We start from the raw sequence: 21847 nt of genomic DNA, 5'->3' as shown, positions 1-21847 counted from the left end.
CCAAAAGGATATCGAAATTCTCCGCAAAGATGACTGCATCATCTGCAAAATCAAGGTCCGAGATCTTGACATTCCCAAACGATGCACCGCAGCTTGATCTCCCCGACATCCTCCCTAAAATCCAGTCCATACAAGTGCTGAAAAGTGTGGGGGCCAGTACACACCCCTGATGAACTCCAGTAACAACTATAAGTCAGAGATGGTACCACCACACTTCACAGCACTCTCAGTACCAGAGTAGAGTTCAGACATCAGATAGATCAGTTTTGGTGGCACGCCAGGAAGACCAAGAATCCTACAGAGGACATCCCGATTCACTGAATCGAACGCTTCACAGAGATCAACATAGGCTGCAAGCAGCCCCTGCCGAAATTCTCGTCTGCGTTCGGTGAGGACACGAAGAGCAAGGATACGGTCAATCGTTGACCTCTTTGGTGTAAAGCCTGACTGCTCTGGACGCTGGTGCTCAAGCAGATGGTGGCGAACCCTATCAATAATTATCCGAGCAAAGACCTTGCCCGGCACTGAGAGCAGTGTCACCCCTCGGTAGTTGTTGCAGTCTTGGCGATCACCCTTCCCTTTCCAGAGAGGAACAACAAGGCCCCTCTTCCAATCAGTTGTGATGATGCCTGTGTTCCAGGCAGAGCACAAAACTGCATGCAACGACACGAGTGCAGCATTTCCACCAGCCTTGAGAAGTTCAGCATGGATGCCACAGATCCCTGGAGCTTTGCCCCGTTTCAACTGGTTCACTGCAGCCCGTGTTTCCACAAGCGAAGGTGGATCACAGTTGATTCGAGGGTCAGCAACAGGGATTGTAACACCCTTGACGTCCAACTCGACAGCTGGGGGATCAGCCTGGTACAACCGCTCAAAGTAACCGGCCCAGCGGGCCTTCACTTCAGACTCCTCTGTCAAGAGCCTACCACTCTCTGCTCTAACTGCAGTGCTCCGAGGGATGGGCTTGGATGAACGCAATGCGTGAATTCCCCTGTAAGCGGGACGAGAATCACCTGTCCACAGGTGATGCTCTACCCCCTCACAGATTCCTCGTACATAGGCCTCCTTGTCCACCCTCAGTGCACGTACAGTTTTACGCCTCAGCTCCTTGAACAGCTCAGCTCTGCCATTCAGCCTGGCCCTGCGACTCTGGTCAATGGTATCCAGTGTCGCTTGAGAGACAAAATTTTTCTTTGCCCTGCGGTGACTTCTAAGACATCCACCGGCAACATCAAGGACGGTGGTCTTGAAGGCACTCCACAACTCTTCAGGACCCCCCAAAGCACCCAGACCCCCCAAGTGTCCACTCAGCCTGTTCGCAAACTCCTCAGCTACTCTCTCATCCCTGAGCTTGCCAACATCTAGCCTAGGCTGAGATGGTACCATTCTCCAGGATTTAAGGTGCAGCTTTAGAGTTGCTACAACAAGCCTGTGGTCAGTATAGAGGAACTGAGCACTCTGGTAGACCCTGCAGTTCTGGATCATCCTCCAACGACCATCAATGAGGACATGGTCAATCTCCTTTGCCACACCGCCAGCGTTGGAATACCAAGTCCGGCGATGAGCTTGTGGGTGCTGAAACCATGAACCGGCCATCCTAAGTCCATGACTTATTGCAAAGTCAAGGAACTTAGTGCTATTCTGGTTCATAGTTCCTGACCCATGGGGACCAACACACGTCTCATAACCATCCCTATCAGTTCCAGTCGATGCATTGAAATCCCCCAAGACTAGAAGTGTATCTCGTCTGGGGCACTGATCAACCACAGACTCGAGCGTGGCGGAGAATGCATCCTTCACGGTGAGATCACTCGCCTCAGTCGGAGCATAAACAGAGACCAGGAAAATGACACCTCAGGAGTGACGAATCCTTAATCTCATAATACGCTCGTTGACCGGTGTTACCTCAAATATCATTGGAGTCAGCTTATTGGACACAGCTACAGCAACACTTTGGGTATGGTAACCATCAGAGCGACCAGACCAATAGTAGGTGTAACCACCCACCATTATCTCGCCGCAATCCGGTCTCCTAACCTCTGAGAGAGCTGCAATCCCAATGTTCAAACGCTTGAGCTCAGATGATAACAGAGACAGGTGATCATACTCTCTTAGGGATAGGACATTCCATGCACCCACCCGAAGGGACCGCCTCAGGTTAACCCAAGGAGACCGCCGTCTGGTGGACGACACCTCAGCACCACTCCGACACACTCTCCCGCAATCTGACCCAGGGAGGTTACCCTGTGGTTTCCCTCCTTTCATCAAAGATTGGGGGTCCCGTAGGCTTTGCCCCAATCCCGTCATCCGGTGAGCTGCCCTGCGAAGGGAAGCTGCACAGGAGGTACTCCCACAGAGTGGGTTTTCAGATTTTTTTGCGTTTTTGTGTTTTGCAGAATGAAGGGTGTTACGGTGGCCAGAGTGCAAATCCTGCCACCAACCTCCAAATAAAAGAGTAACCCAACTGCAGGAGGACGTCCGTAGACACAGTTGGGCACTAGATATGGATGGCCGTTGGCTCACAAGGAGCTCCTCCGCCCTTTGACAGGTTTTGTTTTTAATCCTACTGGGTGTCCATATCCAAACACCTGGTGGGGGAGACGGTTTCGTCGCCGACAAACCAACCATGGAACAGGTTAGTACAGGCTTACATGGTACCTGTTGCAGGTCACAGATCTAACCTGACCTGACATAGGAAGCAAGTACAGTGGGTTTTTCACTTTTAACCATCAGCGTCCAAGCATCGTACAAGCAATCACATTTTTCTTTGCCATCATGGCTGGTTTTAAAGCAATTGGTTATTATTTATACTAGTACGTGCCCGTAAAATAAATAAATAAATAAATAAATAAATATTCCAACCGCGAGCAAGAAACAACAACCACACAGGCCGTTTCTTCGCTCTCGCGTGCCCGTACTTGCGTGGCCTGGAAGTTCGCATATCACAGTTACGACTATTCGCAATTTAGGTTTTAATGGCCAATTATTCTATTAGCGCCAACGTATTTTACCTTTTCGCAATGTCGTCGCAAGGAAAAACAAAAAGAGAAGATAAGAGAGAGAAAAAAAAACTTCCTTACTTCTTTACTTACTACATACTTCCTTAAAAAAAAAAACTTACTTCCTGGTTCGGAGCATACCAGCACTCTGATGTTACCAAAATTTATGCACCCTCTAATATGAAAACGATCATAACTTGGGGCATTGTGTTTATCTATAAATGCGCAAAAGAAATCGAAAAATTATTCGAATACACGAAGTCATCACTCTCTGGAAGCCCTACATTGTAACCCGTAATAGGGAACGCGGCTGAGCTTCCCTTCCCCCATCGGCCACGCCCACGCAACAATGTGTCTTGTCATTAGTTTGGTAAATAAATGGCCATAACTTGGGAAGCACTTGTCCGATTAATATCAAACCTTGAAAAGGCACATCCTCGGGTCCCCAGCAATATATCTGGCAAGTTTCAATTAGATCAGACCAGTGGTTGTCGATAAACAGCGGTCACACACACACACACACACACACACACACACACACACACACACACACACACACACACACACACACACACACACACACACACACACACACACACACACACACACACACACACACACACACACACACACACACACATTGCTGGAATGATAGATAGACTAGTACATGCCCGTTAAAAAAAAACAACAAAAAAAATTATAAATATTCAAACTGCGAGCAACAAACAACAACCACACAGGCCGTTTCTTCACTCTCGCTTGTCCGTACGTGCGTGGCCCGGAAATTCGCATATTATTCGCAGTTACGATTATTCGCAATTTAGTTGTAATACCCAATTATTCAATTAGCGCCAACGTATTTTACCTTTTTGCAATGTCGTGGCAAGGAAAAACAAAAAGAGAAGAGAAGAGAGAAAAAAATTTACTTCCTGGTTCGGAGCACACCAGCACTCTGATATTACCGAAATTTATGCACCATCTAATATGAAAACGATCATAACTTGGGGCATTGTGTTAATCTATAAATGCGCATAAGAAATCGAGACATTATTAGAATACAAGAAGTCATCATTATCCGGAAGCCCGTACGTTGTAACCCGTAATGGGGAACGCGGCTGAGCTTCCCTTCCCCATCGGTCACGCCCACGCAACGTGTCTTGTCATTGATTTGGTAAATAAATGGCCATAACTTGGGAAGCACTTGTCCGATTAATATCAAACCTTGAAAAGGCACATCCTCGGGTCCCCAGCAATATATCTGGCAAGTTTCAATTAGATCGGACCAGTGGTTGTCGAGAAACGGCGGTCACACACACACACACACACACACACACACACACACACACACACACACACACACACACACACACACACACACACACACACACACACACACACACACACACTGCTGGAATTATAGATCGATGAATCGGATGTGTATTAGAATTCCTGCGCAGTCAGTGATCTGCGATAATGGTATGAAAGCGATACTGATGCAACGTTCCGTGATAGTCATACTGGTGTGGCGATGGCAATGGATCTCGATTCTCAACCTGTGTCGATTACCAATCAATACTGATTTAGCTTTGAAACAAAATCTATTTTTTTAGAAGTTTTAATCATTTAAAAATAAAAAAAATAAAAAAAAGCAATGTCACCCGCAGGGTGACCCGTATCTTGCCAAAAGGTGACCACGTGTGATTTCTTTAAGGTCACACTGAGGTGAACAGAGCTGCTATCCACCAGGAGCGACTTCTTGAGGAATATCTGCCTACGAGAGATTCCGATGAGAATCGTTCTACAGAGTAACCATGAAAAATATGCTTTTGCCTCATAACGTCACCAAATGATGTCATAATGTCTCTCAAGCTTGACATATCTAGAAAGCACTCATCGAGGTGTTCAATTTGAGGTACTACACGATATCGTTCCTAAAACTTGAAAATTTGACCTTGGGGTCAAATATGTTTGACCTGAGGCACTAACAATGAAGGTCAAGGCCAATCGCCACCAAAAATTAATCAGCTGAGCGCCAGACCATGAACTATATTCCCATGAAGTTTGAAGACGATCCGATCAAAATTACTCAAAAAATAAGGGTTTCGTTGACTCCCCTGATTTGCGACAAAGTGACCTTGACCTTTGACCTTGACCTTCAAAATTTTATGCGCTGAAAGGGACCTCTATAGGCCTCTGATATGCGAAGTTACAAAAATTTCCAATGATAACTGTGCTCTGCAGTGATTTATACGTGATTATAGACAAAAAAAAAACAAAAAAACATCTGAAGGTCAAGGCCAATCGCCACCAAAAATTAATCAGCTGAGCGCCAGACCATGAACTATATTACCATGAAGTTTGAAGACTATCCGATCAAAATTACTCAAAAAATAAGGGTTTCGTCGACTCCCCTGATTTGCGCCAAAGTGACCTTGACCTTTGACCTTGACCTTCAAAATTTTGTGCACTGAAAGGGACCTCTATAGGCCTCTGAAATGCGAAGTTACAAAAATTTCCGATGATAACTGTGCTTTGCAGAATTTTTTATACGTGATTACAGACAAACAAACAAACAAAAATAAAACATACAAGCTGACTAACATATCTTGCAAAAACTTCGTTTTGGCAAGATAACAAGTTGAAGTTGGAAGTAAAACTACCGTTCCCATCATGGGGGGGGGGGGGGGGGAAGCCTCGTGTGGGAATACTTTGAAAAATTACCGTATGTCAATGATGTGTATGTCATATATCAATACGTAATGGACCATTATGTATAAAAATTAATTCTTAAAATAAAAAAGATATATATATCGATATGCCGATATACACCGTGATATGACCCCACCGGGATATCGATATTGAAAAAGATCGATACCGATGGAGCCTACTATATAGAGACATGACAGAAGTAAATACATACCTCAAGTTTATTCATTCCATCTGTATAAAGCAAGTTTTACTCAGTGATTTGTCCTAATATTCAACTATTTATTTGCAGAAACGAGTTCTTGGGTTGTGTATGACAATTAACTATGGCTCGAACCCAAAGAGCACATGCCCTTTGCAATTTTCAGAGCACGAATTGTTGGCCAATCGGAAGGTGGAGTCAGCCAGCGTCACATAACTCAGAACCTTGGCATTCCGCTTTTGACGGTCAATCAGGTGATTGTGCAATTCACCAGCGAAGGCAAGGAATCCACAGCTTCCCTTTCTGGTCGAACCTGCCCTCAGAAAGGTGTCTTCAAGCAGCCAAGCGGTCCATTGAGAAAACTCCACATTGCAAGGCAGCAGATGTTGCAGAAGAGGTCCAAGTTAGCTCAAGAACTGCCGTGCAGTTCCCTCATCAACTGGGCTACTATGGGAGAGCAGCTAAGAGAAAACCTCTTCTTAGACCAGCCAACATTTAAAGGAAAAAGAAGTGGGCTGACAAGATGGTCACCAGACCCCTGGAGTTTTTAAAAACTGTCATTTTTTTCAGATGAGTCCCAATTTACGAAATTTTCTGAAAGTGGATGCATATGGGTCTGGAGACTTCCCAATCAAGAGTTCTCTTTGAACAGACTGCAGCCAACTGTCAAACACGGTGGTTTTTCAGTGATGGTGTGGGGAGCAATCTGGAGTGCTGGTCGGTCAGAGCTTGTGGAGTGTTTTGGCAACATCAACACCATGACACACATTTCTATCCTTGAGGATGGACTTCTCCCTGTCTTCTCCACTGGTCAGATGGTCAAAAACAACACTCTGTTCATGGAAGATGGAGCTCCATGCCACACTGCAAAAAAGACCAAAGAATGGCAGGACAGAAATGGGATCAAGTGACTTCCATGGCCAAGTCAGTCTCCTGACATGAATCCCATTGAACACTTCTGGGCCATATTGTATCGAGCTGTGCGGAAAACGTCCAGGAAACCAACATCACGGGCAGAATTCCAAAACCTTTTGCGTGAAGCCTGGGCAGAGATCCCACAACAGTAAATTTCAGAACTCGTTAGTTCTATGCCTGAAAGAGTAAAAACATTGAAATCTGCAAATGGCAAGTCTACCAAACACTAGTGTATGTATTGAAATGGAGCAAATACACTTCAAATGTTCAATAAATAGATTCTTTTAAAATCATGGTGTCTATTTACTTCTGTCATGTCTCTGTACATCCATCCAGTCATGTGAAGAGATGCGTTCATGGATTTGTGGCACGACAAAGATACCTCCTTTGCAACACCACTGGAGACCAGGTCTGAGAGGTGGCCATCTTGTCGGCTGGGTGTGGGGAGATTGAACGAGACCTGCGAGCTAAGGAAGAAGATGCTTCTGGAACAGCCAGCGACGCAGCCTTGGCACCTTTGTAGTTATACCTACGAGCTGGAAAATAACAACCAATATTTAACGTCATGGTCTCTCATTCTAGTTTGCGATGAAAGTGCAACCTTTCGAGAGACAAAGTCACAAGCATGTTATGAAGTCTGAAAACATAATATTTCTTAACCTTTGATAAAAACGACTCATGAAAGTGTCAAATCACTTACTCACCGCTTGCAACCACGCCAACTCCATCCTCCGAGTCATAGTCTGACACCTCGTCCTCGCTGATTCGAGCAGACCCTGTTGAAAGGACAATTTTGAGGTTCAAAGAACTAAAGACCTGAAAACCAAAGGCCAGAATTGACCACAAGGAAAGTGAACCCGAGAAATGAAATGTCAAAGTAAAAGGATAATCGTTGCAGGCACAAGCACTCACTTTGTAGCCGCTTGTCTGACATGGGACTTCGACGAGGTAGATAAGGAGATTGCTTGGGTAAAGGAAGCGAGGAAGAATTGTGCGTCTGCAGTTTGTACGAGTGCGGTTCATCATCCAGCAATGCCGTCTGCAACTCTATCAACACCTAGCAGGGACAGAAAGCCGTAGACGTCGCCATGCACACTCATCGTTGGCTTTCACGTACAGCAATTGGGTGCTGTGGACGATAAAACATGGCTATACAACATTAGCTTTGTTTCGAAATATTGGTACTGTGCAGTCGTCAAACAACTTCACACCCGGTCTTCATTCCAATTAAAGTTTACTTGGACATTGAGCAAAGATGGGCGATACACTCGTCAACTTCGTCTGATGCACTGGAGTCAAAAATGTCTGTTTGTTATTCCCATCTGAACACAACATGGCTCGTAATGTTTGGATCCACGATTAAATTCCCATATACACCATTGATTTGTTCATTATGTCCTAGAACCCTCATAAGTTCATTTGAAGCACATTGATGCCTCCTAACACCCTGGTCTAGCGTGTAATGAATGCACAAGCTCCTCACATGCTGTTCCTATGAGCAGATCATCCCGGTGGTCCTCACCTCCCCCAAGAAGTGGCTTTCCTGATCATGGACCCGAGTTTGGTCCCATAGTGTGAGCTCCAGCATACGATCATTGACCTCACTCCAGCGAGCCAGTCCGAATACGAATGTCTGACCCCACTGCGGTTCCAGGGTTTTGCGGAGGGTCTTTGTACGACGCTTGCTTGCTTCACTGGGGGCAAGAATGACAATGGCTCATTTCGGTGAGTCCTTCAAGCATACCGATGTGCGTGGCGGAGTGTACAGCTGATGTGCAAGGTGTGCGAATGCATTACAAATGCTTAGACTATCGTGTCTTCGTTTTAGTTCGGAGCAAAATGGTGTCATTGCAAGTCCATGATGCTGTAGTTTCCTCTGTATATCATAACAATCAAATTATATAAACCGAGTTCGTAAAACAAAGAGCAAAATAGCAAATTGTAGGAAGGATTGCAGCAGAAACATGGTGCATCGGTGTAAAATAAACAAAACAATACACAAAGAAAAAGTCAAAAAAAAATACTAAAGTGGCGAATGAAATGGTATGACTAAGTGATTGTGAAGTTGCACGACCATTCATCACTCTTTGGTTTCACTTTACATGAGCCTATGCCAGGATCATCAAGTGTCTGTTACATCAGATAGTGGTGTATTACACTCTGAGCACGGTGAGTAATAGCAAGAGTGGGGTCCTGTGGCTAGAAATGCACTGGATTTTCATGCCGAGGACCAACCTACTCATTCTGGCGAGGTAACCGCTCACGTACTCATCATTACTTTCCTGTTCAAGTGTTCAACCATGTGGGTTTAGTGGTTGCCACCACAAAAAAAAGTTTGTGGCAAAGTCATTTCAAGGACTGACGAATGTTAATTGGTCAATAATATTTTGCATTAATTCATACAGATGCTAATTTACTACATCATATTGCAGACTTCTCGAGATAACCATGACTTATGATGTTGAACTCGTGAAACATGTGCGTACACAATGGTATTCAGGTGTGTTTGTCCAAAATGTGTCTGCATGTGAGGTTGCGCTGGTGCAAGTGACCGCACAAAGGTGTGAGTGCCTGAGGAACCTGCGGTCAGGTAGGAGATAGAGTTTAACGTAGGGGTTGCACAGTCGCCCATCCACTCTGGAAGGCAAGTCAGTGGCTGCGATAACTGTCACCACCAACTGCTGCTCCCCATCGTCACAACACAGCCGTACCTGCAACGGCAGACGCAGCGTCCTGTTTGCTAATGTGCAAGGATGAATCCAAAGCTTGCACCCCTCTCCCCACCCCCCCCCTTCCCAAAAACATAGCACAGTACCTTCAATCTGGGGGTCCGGCTGCGCCTCCTAGCACGATATCGCTTCTGAACCAAGGATGAAAATACAAAAAGAAAGCAAAATGCAAAACATAAGTGCAAGCACAAAATGAGAACAGACCCATAATGACCACAAAAAGTTGCAAATAATAAATGAAAGCCTTCACAAACACCACAGGCAACAACGGATGTGTACGCGATACAAGGCAGCATGAATGGCATGATCACATCCTGGATCCAACCTAGATGGCCTTAATCAAAGGCTTAAATCAAGGGCAGCCTGTTCAACCTTCACATCTAAGCACTCGTTTAGTAATGCGGTGACCCTGGGTCCAAATCCCATGTTCGTTGACTTATCGTGTCCTTAATGAACGTGCAATGTGCGTAAAAGCTCTTCCAGGTACCTTGGATACCACAAAACACATAAAAAAGAGAAAATATTGCTTTCAGAAGATATTTTCCTTTCCATTATTGATCGTCTATTTTAACTCGGTTGTTTGTCATTATGATGTAGTCCGGAGTCGAGGGATGAAAATGGACGTGGCATGCCGAGAGGAAATAAAACTAAGAAGGAGAATTTAATACACGGAACAAGCAAGAAATGTGGATGGTGTGATCTAGAAAAGAGCAAGTTGAAGGATGGGGTGATGGCAGAGTGAGGTGGGGGAGGGAGTGAGGGATAAAGCAAGCAAGCAAGTGATGGATAAGGATTTCAAAGAAAAGGATATGCAAAGCACCTGATGCAGACACTCTGAATAACCTGAGCATGGTACAAGAGATGCATACATACTTAGACTTGTCTATAACAGCAGGGGTGCACGGCCGAAGATGACGCGGGGTGGGAATGTACCGTCAGGTTTCCCGGAAGGATCTGCGGCACATCCTGTAAGGTCCCCGATCCTGTGAGGGAGGTGATGGAGGCAGAAAGTTGCTCCATCTTCGTGGACTCAAACGAACTGGAACCTAAAAGTGCCATTAAACATGATTATCTGCTGTGCAACCAAAGGAGGAGAGCTTTCAAAATGGTCTCAATGAATCGGTACAACTTCACAATGAATAAAAACTGGAATGTGATTGATAAAGCAATACGACGAGCCGCTTACTAGATTCCCTGTGTCGTTGAGAGGCCTCAGAAGTCTTCACCGAATCCCTACAGGTGCGATGAAGGGACAGATGTAGTTTGTAAAAGTGACGTCAAGGTTTCAGTGGAAAACTATTTTGTGTCATAACATAAACCTCAAACGATTCTGATATCATTTGGACTTCACTCCACACTCTAATGGCACGTATGTTACAATTAGCTAATTACAAACAAAACAGAGTTCTCAGCATTGACACAAAGAACAATCTATTTAATTAAGGGTAATATATGCAAGCATAGTAGGAGGAGGTGAGGGGTGTGGACAACCCTTCTCTCTACCCTCCACCCACCCCACCCAATAGCTTGGTCAAGACACAGCATTGAAGTTCATTCGGCAATTTCAATAATCAACTTGGTAAGTACAATGAGTACAAGCCTCAGTGAATTCGATGAATCGATGGTTAATCAGTTAACAATGGTAACACTACCTTGGGGACTAAAATGACGATCCAGGAATTTCTGCACTTTGGAGGGAGGTTTTTGTCCAAACTTGAAAATGCATTTACACAACTTCACAGGCAGTGTAAGGTCCGGTTCCCATTGCTCCAGGCCTCGGAGATTAAAAGGTTCTGAGTTATGTTAATGGTAATGATGACTGAGAATGATAAATTGACGAAAAGTCACGAGTAGTACTAATCATTTCTCGGTCCGTGAACATCTATCTTCGGGGCCTCTCCGATGGGTGGGATTTTGCCCTCGGTGTTACTCGGTAAACATGGATCACCTTTCCGATCATCAGAATGCACTTTGATAAAGGAACTGAAATGGAAGGGGCACAGGTATGAACCTGGACCCCGGGCGCTGCCGCCCCTGGCAATATGTGATCAGCATGCACGCTGCGTATAGAACATTAGAATGGAAATTTACGAAAAATATTATTAAACGAAGTCATTTTGCCATACATGGAAATTTAGAGTTCAGCAGGAAACAATCTCCAAGTTGTTATCTTACCACCAGTCTAATTCTCTCGTCATCAACCTTCTCTAACCGGCCTGACATTCCCACATAAACCTTGCCTGAGGAGTCGAGAGACCAGTAGTTCCACCTGTGGAGCGGTCTTTGACTGGAGAATGATGTCGTACACATCCTCGAATGAAGCACCCTGCAAGGACTGTCCGTTCCACTCTAACACCTCATCTCCTGGGGACAGATACCCCACACAGGGATTATTTGGTGGGCATTAAGAGCTTTCACTCAAAGGTTATTTACCTTGTGATGGCAAAGGCCTGTTAAAAATGGTGTCTATCAATGTCTTTATCAATGTCATCGGTGTCTATCAATGTATTTGCCCTGCATGTGGTTTGTGTACAAGTTCCACAACGAGCCTTAGCTAACCATAATAATAATAAATGTCAGTGTGTGCGTGTGCATGTGCGTGTGCATGTGCGTGTGTATGTGCGTGTGCGTGCATATGTGTGTGTGAGTGCGTGCATGTGTGTACGTGTGCATGTGTGTGTGCACATGCATACATGCGTATGTGCATGTGTCTCACTCCCAAGGAATGCATGAGTGACCCCCTTTTGAAGATAATTAACGGCCTTATTTAATTATGTCCTTTATCAGGCGCATCCTCAGACACATCGCTCTTGATGGGGTCTTAAGGCGTCCTCGATTACCTCGCTGGGGACTTAATTCGCCATTTTGTTCGGCCTGCTCAACAATGCCTTGAGTTGGAACAGGCCGCATCGGTTTATTAACGACAAGCTAATACAACCCATCACTTTGCTAATGGGAATATTAAGGGGGGGAGTAAGAAGGCGGGAAGGGAGAGAGAAGGGAGGGTAGGCTGAGGAGAGGGAGAGAGGATGGAGGGAGACCGAGGAGGGTGGGGGAGTGAGGAAAGAGGGGAAGCAAGGAGGGTTGAAGGAGTGAGGAAGGAGCAGGCAGTGAGGAGGAGTGGGGGAATGAGGAAGGAGGGAGGAGCGAGGAGGGGTTGGAGAAGGGAAGGCAGTGTGAGGGGACAGCAAGAGAAGCAGTGTGAGAGGACGGCAGTGGATGGCAAGGGAAGGCAGTGTGAGGAGAGGGCAAGGGAAGGCAGAGTGAGGGGCGTGTCCGTCAGGACATAACCACCATCTGGACAACAGCTATACTAAGGGTGGAGGGGGAAAAGAGAGGGGAGAAGAGGAGTGGAGGAGCGAGGAGTTAGGGAGACTGAGGGGTGGGGGAGACTGAGGAGGGGTGCCGGAGCGAGGAGGGTGGGGGAGCGAGGAGGGTGGGGGAGCGAGGAGGGTGGGGGAGCGAGGAAGGGTGGGGGAAGGGAAGGCAGCGTGAAGGGAGAGGAGCAGAAGGCAGTTTGAGGGGAGGCTCCATTTAGAAATAACTACCGTCCAAATGCCTGCAGAGATAACCACCATCCGGACATGCATTACCATCCAGATAAATTCAGACAGAGAGAGGGGTGGGGATTCTGGCAGATGTGATGTCCAGTTGAACACATTGGGTTTTGTGTCCGGGCGGTGTTTGTTTCTGGGTGGTATTTATGGTATGACCGGTAGAAAATGGATTTCAGACATTATTTTGTTTCTATTTTCAGTTATTCTATGCAGGATCATTTTGATGAGACAGTATGAATCGTCATTACTGCTTCACCGCACGTCTGCCTCCCCTTCCTCTCACATCACACTGTCTTCCCTTCCCCCACCCTCCTGACTCTCCCTCCCTCCTTACTCCCCCTCCCTCCTCTCTCTTTTCCCCTCCTCCTCCTATCCAGAACCCTCTTCCCATCCTCCTCCGATTCAGAACCCTCTTCCCCTACCCCTTTTGTATTCCCGTCAGCAAAGCGACGGGGACGGGTGGTATTTGCTCGTTTGTAAAATGAAACAAAAATAAAGTCATGCAGCCAGGGAAGTCAAGGAAACTAGCTTGTGTTCCAAAGTATATTTCATTTCGCATTTAGGAACCATTTAGTATGGAGAGAGAACATGGATACCACATAAAATTGAATGAAAGGTGAAGATGAGGTTTGAGAGAGTAAAGAAAGGGAGATGATAAGGTGAGGACGAAGTTGGGGCGTGGAGATGAGGATGGGGTTTGGGGGATAAGGTGAGGATGGTATTTTCGGGGAAGAGGTTATTGCGCACCCTCTCAAGGTTTTAATTCCATCTAAGTGAGTGTCGGCTGGTAACTCATGCTGAAGTACTGCATAAGATGGAAGAGAGCAGGCCTTACATTTGGAAGCATACCTGCCTGCAGGCGGCCTACAATTTCTGCTAAGCTGCCCTTCTTCACCTTTGTGATGAAGGCGCCGAGTCTGCCACCTTCCGTCATCCTGCCACCTACGACCTGCACACAGAAAGACGTGCCTCCGGCTGGTTTGGATACTTGTGACAAAAACACAAGGTGTTTTGGACTCCACACGCATGCTCAATGATAATGGTGGTGTGTACAAATACCTTAAGGCCTAAAACAACACCAGAATCATGTGGCATGGTGCCATCCTTCAAACGCTTGTTTAGCACCATCCTGCCCAGCAGGCGGTCGCCCTCTTGAGATGGAGTCCAGACCACAGGCTACAACAGAAAGGGAAGGGTGTTCCACCACAACAGAAATAACTCACGAAGAATATTCCAAATCATCCAATGAGGTTAGAATTACGGACATTGATGATGGTTACTTCGTACAACGTGTGAAAGGAAATAAGGGTGAAAAAGCAGATCTATCTGTAAAGCTGAGCTATGTGTTACAATTGCATCTCAGGAGAGGAAAAATAAAACTCGTGAATTCATCAAAATAGATACTGTGGTTAATTATTCCCTGCTTTATGTACCACTGATAGATCAAGTTAAATAGTTTCACCACATACCAATATTGAACACCACATGTCAATACATTGATCAGAGTACTGTCCTGCTTCGGATTTACTGCCAACAGGACAAGAGGCATCGACATACAAGGAAACTTAGACACAGGAGGAGGCTGTTTGGTCCATCATGCCTATACTTCACCCACCTTACACACTTTTATATTATGTTGATTCATTTTTTGGCATTCACTTATCGGAATGACATGATCCTTTACATATACACACATTTAAGCACAATATACTACGGTAAAAGCACAACACGTGCTGCAGCTTCTAAAGTGCACAATATGCCACTCAATAGGATGGAGTCAGTAAACTCTGGGCAAACTGAGCAAAACTACAAGGGATTTTATGGAGAGGAGTCTTTAAAATGAGTGAATAAAAACAATCTCAGAGAAGTCACACATTCTCACCGCACTGCTGTGAGTAAGCTCAGAAAAGCTGGAATGCCATTTTCCACGTAGATAGGCGTCTTTATCTGTACATGACACATGACACATGACACATGACACTCTCACCTCGACATCATCTCATTTTTCAATTTCAGGAAATCATTTGGCTCTTCAGGACAGCCCAAATAGAGATGAAACAATTACAGCAACAAAAACTGAAAATTTATGTTAATGTGTGATGATGGAGCACAAATACCACCTATCAACAAACGTTGCCCTGCCCTGGCTCTCGGCGACCAACACCACTCCACCCCTTGGTGCGCGGCACCCGCCCTCGGCCCCTCCGCGCGCGCTGCACCCGCCCTCGGCCCCATCCGCGCGCGCTGCACCCGCCCTCGGCCCCTCCGCGCGCGCGGCACCCGCCCTCGGCCACTCCGCGCGCGCGGCACCCGCCCTCGGCCACTCCGCGCGCGCGGCACCCGCCCTCGGCCACTCCGCCCTCGGCCACTCCGCGCGCGCGGCACCCGCCCTCGGCCACTCCGCGCGCGCGGCACACGCCCTCGGCCACTCCGCGCGCGCGGCACACGCCCTCGGCCACTCAGCGCGCGCAGCACCCGCCCTCGGCCCACTCAGCGCGCGCGGCACCCGCCCTCGGCCACTCAGCGCGCGCGGCACCCGCCCTCGGCCACTCAGCGCGCGCGGCACCTGCCCTCGGCCACTCAGCGCGCGCGGCACCCGCCCTCGGCCACTCAGCGCGCGCGGCACCCGCCCTCGGCCACTCAGCGCGCGCGGCACCCGCCCTCGGCCACTCAGCGCGTGCGGCACCCGCCCTCGGCCACTCAGCGCGTGCGGCACCCGCCCTCGGCCACTTAGCGCATGCGGCAACCGCCCTCGGCCACTCAGCGCGCGCGGCACCCGCCCTTGGCCACTCAGCGCGCGCGGCACCCGCCCTCGGCCACTCAGCGCGTGCGGCACCCGCCCTCGGCCACTCAGCGCGCGCCGCACCCGCCCTCGGCCACTCCGCGCGCGCGGCACCAGCCCGGCACCAAGAGTCTGTTCCCCAATAATCCACCATCTGTTCCATGTGCTTGATGGTTCATACCCCCTATCAGCTCTCTCCACATTTAAACCAATTTCCCACCTAGATGCACTCCAACTGGTGAAGATCCATTCAATGCATTGCACAGCATATTATGTTCCTACCCCTGTCACTGATGCCCTCAATTTCTGGCTCCTCATCAGGACAACTGCTGTATTCTGGCGTGGAAGGAGATTCCTCGGTGCTGGAGGTTGAGCGGTGTCGGGAATATTTCCCACATATGGCATGCTCCACAGCTAGCTGTCCCCCTTCAGGTAGATCTGAGCTCATAGATGCACTTCGGCCACCTTGAACCTCATCTTGATACTTTGCACTTAACCGAGGAGTGGGATATAAATTGCGTACTGCGGGACATGCATCGAGTCTTCCAGTGCTGGGTAGAGTCCTGTGGCGTTTGGGTGGGCTATTGCCTGTGGCCTGGGAATGACCAGAGCTCCTGGTTCTGGCAAGCGTTCCGTGCTCTTTTCCAGGTGTGGTCCATGGCTCCGACCATCGTACCGATGGGCGGCTCACACGCATGGGTCCCTCCGGTGCAGACTCAAGGCCATCGGAGAGCTCTGTGAGGGGAATAGATGCGTCACTGTGTCGCCGTTCATGGCGTGCCCGTGACACCTGTGCCTGGATGCGCATCTGGTGTTCATATGGTTGTAGTGTCACAGGGTAGCGTGCCAGATTTGGGTCACTGCAATAGCGATTCTGCAGCTCCTTGTCGCAGCAGTCAAGCCTCTCTTCCAAAGTCGAACTGACATTATGCTCGACCGCTTGCCAAGCTTTTCTACATGATTCTGGCCTTCCATTAGGTTGTTTGCTCTGTCTTTCTGCAGTTTTCCTGGCAAGGACATGGGTTGGGTGCTCATCCATGGTGGTGTTTCTCTTCGATATGGATGCTGAACTCCTTAACCTAGGAACAAATGCAACGCAAGCAGCAACAATTAAGCCAATAAGGTTACACGATGATTCTTGAATACAAAATCATAATTGCCGAAGCACATCACTCAGTCCTTGCGAAGAGTCAAGGCACACACCAATTCATTAAACTTGCTGCTCTACAGCACAAACTTGTCTTTCATACAATGGTTTAGTAATTATGAAAAATAAAACATGAGGCGAGGTCAATTGCTCATTGGGGAGGAGCGGCGAGGGAGGGGGGGAGGGGTAGAAAGAAGGAATAATGTGAAATGATGGATCAGTGCAAGATCTTCTTGTGTCCATGAATTTCTACATTGGATCAGAGCGAGTTAGCATGCTTTCCATTACAACATAACACCAATAGAGTGATTATGATGAGCAGCACCATGACTAAAGGTCTTTCTCATGATAAATAGTGAGTGGGGTAGGGCAGGTGCAATACAGGTAGAGTGAAAAGTCCCTATGCATATGGCTGCTAACTTTTCCACAACAGGGGACAAACCAACAGGGCGGCAGTAGCACAGAGAGCTCAATGAGCAGTGATCTGATGGTGGAGTTGGTTATCAGGACCAAAGTGTACATCATCCAAAATAGTACGTATCCAGTGTATTGTAAGAAAGAAAAGTAAAGTGAATTAACTCATAAGTCGTTCCTTAAACATATTCGGTCGTATAACCTGATCAGAGTGAAGCTCTGATAATACAATTTTGTATAAATAAGTATATTTCTTAAGTTTCAGCTTGACATACTGCAAAACCTTTGTATGCAAATTAATGAGGACAATACATACTGTACTTCCATCCCAAGATCAGAAGATGTGTCGTTAGTACCAACCTGTCAGCGACAGCAACTTCTGGCTGTGGTACCATCACACTTCCATCATGACTGAGGACCTTGCGGGTGTGTCGACCCTTGCATGGTCGGCCGCCGACGATCGGCGTCATGCCGGGCACTTCCTGCTGTTCCAATGCAGGCCCATCTTGGAGTTCCTCTTCCCCAGAGAACCATGCTCCTGACTGAGTTAGGATGTCCTGTTGCTTGCGGCACAGGTTGCACACCCAGGTGACCTGCCGACACAGAATGGCACGAACGGCGTTCCACGAGGGCAAAGGCCAGAACCACGCTTCACAAGAGGCACGGAAAGGCCCCAAGCCGCACTCCATGAGGGCAACAAGTGGCGTAAACAAGGTGGAGATGAACTTGCTAATTAACAGATCAAAAATGTACTTCAACTGTTAAAACCCAAAATTCAATTAGCGGTTCTTTTTACAAAACGAATCGAGCAATTTCAGGCAGACAAACCGCTGCCTCGGAATCCTGCTACATAAATATTCATTATCTGCGTTTTGTGGCAAATCTCATTTTAAACAGGATGTATGAGCCGTTCAAGTCATTTTCTTTGAAACCTGAAAAACACAATGTCGATTATCCACCTTAAACCAATCAATAACACCTTGAGATAAGAAAGGGGATTGCCATGGAGATATCTGTGGTCTAAAATGGCATGAGAGTACCATCAAGGGACCTCGCTCTACTTGCACACAGAACAAATAATCAATCCATCAATGAATGAATCCACAGCCTTTAGAGATAAACAATAGACAAGGAAATGACGGAATCGATAATCACAAAGCAGGTGCAGCCAAATGGAGATGGAGGTGGAATCGAGCGTGGCCGGAATGTAAGGTGGGCGAAGTCTCTCGAGTTCGAAAAAAATGACAGAATCATCCCTTTTGAGTCGAGTTTTGTTTCACTGTTTATAGTTGTGGTAAATCTGGTAAATGTTGTTTCACCCATTTTACCAAACAAGTTTCACCGTGTTGTTTCACCCTACCTTGGCCACGATACTCCACTTCCCTCTGTCCCCAGCCAACTCTCTCCACTCTCCAACCACCGCCATCTTATTGCTGTCCCTCCTCACAAAACCTGCATCCTCTTCCACACCGCTGTCTCTGACCCACAATCCCCGGTCACTGTTCCACCCAGATACTCAAACCTATTTCCCTGTCTGATCTCCGTCCCCTCGAACCTTGTATTGATTTAGTGTCTTTGCTGCCCGACCCACATCACCTCACCATACTCATCTTCAGTTCATGCTTTGAAATGCTTCCTTCCACTTCCCCAGTACTTCCTGCATCTCCCGCTTACTCTCCACCACAACAACCAGATGGTCCCATTCAAGATCCCTCCCCAGAATAACTTTCATTTTTACCCCCCCCCCCCCCGCTTACCTGCCCAATCACAATGATAAACACGAGTGGGCTAAGAGAGCTTCCCTGCCTCAAACCGATGTTCATGCTGAACTCCTCTGACATCCTCGGAACAATGAGAACTCTTCCCTTTGTTTTCCTTGTACATCCCTTCCACCAAAATACCTTCTGCTTCCAGCACTCCCATCCATCTCAGTGTCGCCATCACCATCTCTCTCGGGACAGTCACAGGCCTTCTCCAGGTCCACAAATCCCAATGCCATTTCACCCTGCACTTCCAACCTCTTCTCCACCATCTGTCTAAGCGTGAACATCCCATCCATCATTCCCTTCCCTTTCTAAACCCATGTTGCTCTCCATCTCCATATTCTTCCTTATCGTCCCGTCCAGAATCCTCTCGAGCATTTTCATTGAGTGTACTTTCCCAGATCTTGAACATCGCCCTTTCTCTTCCACAATCGGCACAATTATCCCTGTCCTCCAATCCTCTGGAATCAAACCCTCTCTCATGCGTACATTCAACAGCCATTTCATCCAATTGACTCAGACTTCTCCCACTGCAATTAGCATCTCTGTACGCATCTCATCAATGCCTGGTGCACTTCCCTTCTTCATGTTTAATGCTGTCTGCAGCTCCTCCTCCATGGTCTCCACCAATTCCACTTTCCCTTCTACATAACACGGAAGTTCCAGCTGTTAGGTTCAAGCTTCCTCCCAGGTTCAAGAGCAACTTGAAATAGCCTTCCCATACCTTCAATACCACCCCTCTATCTGCCACCAGCATCCCATCACCATGTTTAATCACCGCCTCACTGCCCACCTTCATGTCTTCACTATCCTCATCCTATCACGAGCCAATTTATAGATCATATTCTTCCCACCATCCTCTTCCAACTTGTTGTGCATCTCCTCTTCCATATCATTTCTCACTTTATCCACCACTCTCTTTGCTGCTTTCTTCTTTTGCCCATACAGGTTCAGCAATCCTGCATCTGGTTGTCCCCCTCTATCCATGATCTTCTCTATCCTCTTCCGAACCACCTCTTCACCAACTACCTTCACTTTCTCCATCCACCATCCCTGGTTTCTATCCCGAGACGATGCACCCTTTCCTGATATCCTTCCATGCTAAACTTACTACAATTCCCCTAAACGGCTCTATATACTTTTCCCACTCCTCCTCCAAACCTCCGGTTTCTTCCCAAAGTTGCTCATACCGAGCCCACACCCTCTCCCTGCACTATACGGTGATGTTGTCTCTGCACTTCCTTCGCTTTATCATCTTCCGATCCCTTCTCTTAACTTCCTTCCTTTAAATCATGCATACAGCAAACATCACAGGCTTGTGCTGTTTATCTATGTTTCGTAAATACAGCATACACACTCATAGAAGAACTGGAGAGGGATTTTGGGAAGGAGGAAAACACATGGAGAAAGGATGGAAAGGCAAGTATCAGACAAACAAATAGGAATGAAAGGGACGAGGACATCATACCGACGAAGAAAAAAGGGGTTCGGAAGAATTACGAAGGGTGACAGAGGAGAGATAGATTCAAAGATAACTCGAAGGGTACTCGGTAGAGCGCATACCTCCGCCACGTAATGCCTGATCCACGAGAACATATCGGGCCCAATACCTGTTTGAAATATCATGCTATACAGTACTATATCGTTTTGGACCATATCTCTCAATGGTGAAGAATCACTTTAAGAATTTAATAATTCTCGTATCCGGATATGGATTCGGGTCTTCACCAAAATCAAATCAAGTTGTCCTTGCCACACATCCAACCTGTCCACCAAGTTTCATCCGAATCCGTCCACAACTATTTGAGATATCGTGCTATATATTAGTTTAGCCCGATCTCTCAATGGTGAGGAATCACTTAAAATATTATCAGATCCAGATCCAGATTCGGATCTTCTCCAAAATCTAATCAGTTCATCCTAGTCACACACCCAACCTGTCCACAAAATTTCATCCGGATCCATCTACAACCTTTTGGATATCCTGCACACAAACAAACAAACAAACAAAGACAGAAAGGGGTGAAAAATAACCTCTTTCACCTTCGGTGGTGGAGGTAAGAAAGCCTGATTTTGGCTTAGTGGTTCGGGTGGCTGGCTTGGGATCCTCGGGTTCTGAGTTTGAGCATCGTCGGCTGCTGAATTAATACAAGGTGGGGTTGACTCAGCCTGTCATCCTTCCGAGGTCGGCGAAATGAGTACCAGTGAGTACCAACTAGTGAGTACCAAATGAGTATGAGTACCTCGTACTGGTAGAGGGGCACAGAACCAGCGACACAGCCGTGCTCCAATAAATGAAAGCTACCCTGCAGCCAAGCTGCCGTACGCAAGAACAGAACATTGTGAATGAGTGTCATCCACAGAAATTTGATGAAGGATTTGGGGCAATTCGCTGAACAACAGACGGTGCTGTGACTCGACTTGGATCTGTGGGCTGTAATTTGTCATATGCAAGAAAGAGAAAGAAGCATTCAAACAAATTTGTGACTATTTATAACGAAATAATAATAATTTTTTTTAAAATCATAATTGTGCTGTTCCTGGATATAAATTGGACTCATAAAAATATAGGAAATACGAGAACTACTTGTGGATGAGAGGTGCCGAGTTCTTCCCATTTCCTGTTAATACAA

General features: G+C 47.0%; 1 protein-coding gene across 13 annotated transcripts in view; it reads right to left on the bottom strand.

Annotated features, from left to right (window-relative positions):
• Positions 1 to 21847, bottom strand: part of LOC147013294 (regulating synaptic membrane exocytosis protein 2-like) — a 124612-nt gene that overhangs the window by 85089 nt on the left and 17676 nt on the right. For 8 of the 13 annotated variants that reach the window (XR_015051255.1, XM_085854987.1, XM_085854985.1 and 5 more), the window contains 14 exons: positions 17812 to 18044; positions 16173 to 16969; positions 14991 to 15055; positions 14168 to 14284; positions 13958 to 14057; positions 11792 to 11915; positions 10738 to 10784; positions 10485 to 10597; positions 9638 to 9682; positions 9403 to 9533; positions 8345 to 8516; positions 7735 to 7879; positions 7527 to 7598; positions 7205 to 7358 (listed from right to left, as the gene is read on the bottom strand). Coding sequence is in view for 12 of the 13 variants with exons in the window: in XM_085854987.1 (XP_085711113.1) it covers positions 7205 to 7358; positions 7527 to 7598; positions 7735 to 7879; positions 8345 to 8516; positions 9403 to 9533; positions 9638 to 9682; positions 10485 to 10597; positions 10738 to 10784; positions 11792 to 11915; positions 13958 to 14057; positions 14168 to 14284; positions 14991 to 15055; positions 16173 to 16969; positions 17812 to 18044 (2315 nt within the window). In the remaining variant the exon portion in view is untranslated. The remainder of the gene's footprint in view (positions 1 to 7204; positions 7359 to 7526; positions 7599 to 7734; positions 7880 to 8344; positions 8517 to 9402; positions 9534 to 9637; positions 9683 to 10484; positions 10598 to 10737; positions 10785 to 11791; positions 11916 to 13957; positions 14058 to 14167; positions 14285 to 14990; positions 15056 to 16172; positions 16970 to 17811; positions 18045 to 21847) is intronic. The other 5 variants (XM_085854988.1, XM_085854989.1, XM_085854980.1 and 2 more) reach the window with 3 other exon arrangements.

Source organism: Eptatretus burgeri, chromosome 14 (assembly GCF_056783735.1).
Source record: "Eptatretus burgeri isolate ZD-2024b chromosome 14, Ebu_testis_v1, whole genome shotgun sequence".
Classification (NCBI taxonomy): Eukaryota; Metazoa; Chordata; class Myxini; order Myxiniformes; family Myxinidae; genus Eptatretus; species Eptatretus burgeri.
Note: the sequence above shows the minus strand (reverse complement) of the source record. Positions and strands in the feature narration are given on the sequence as shown.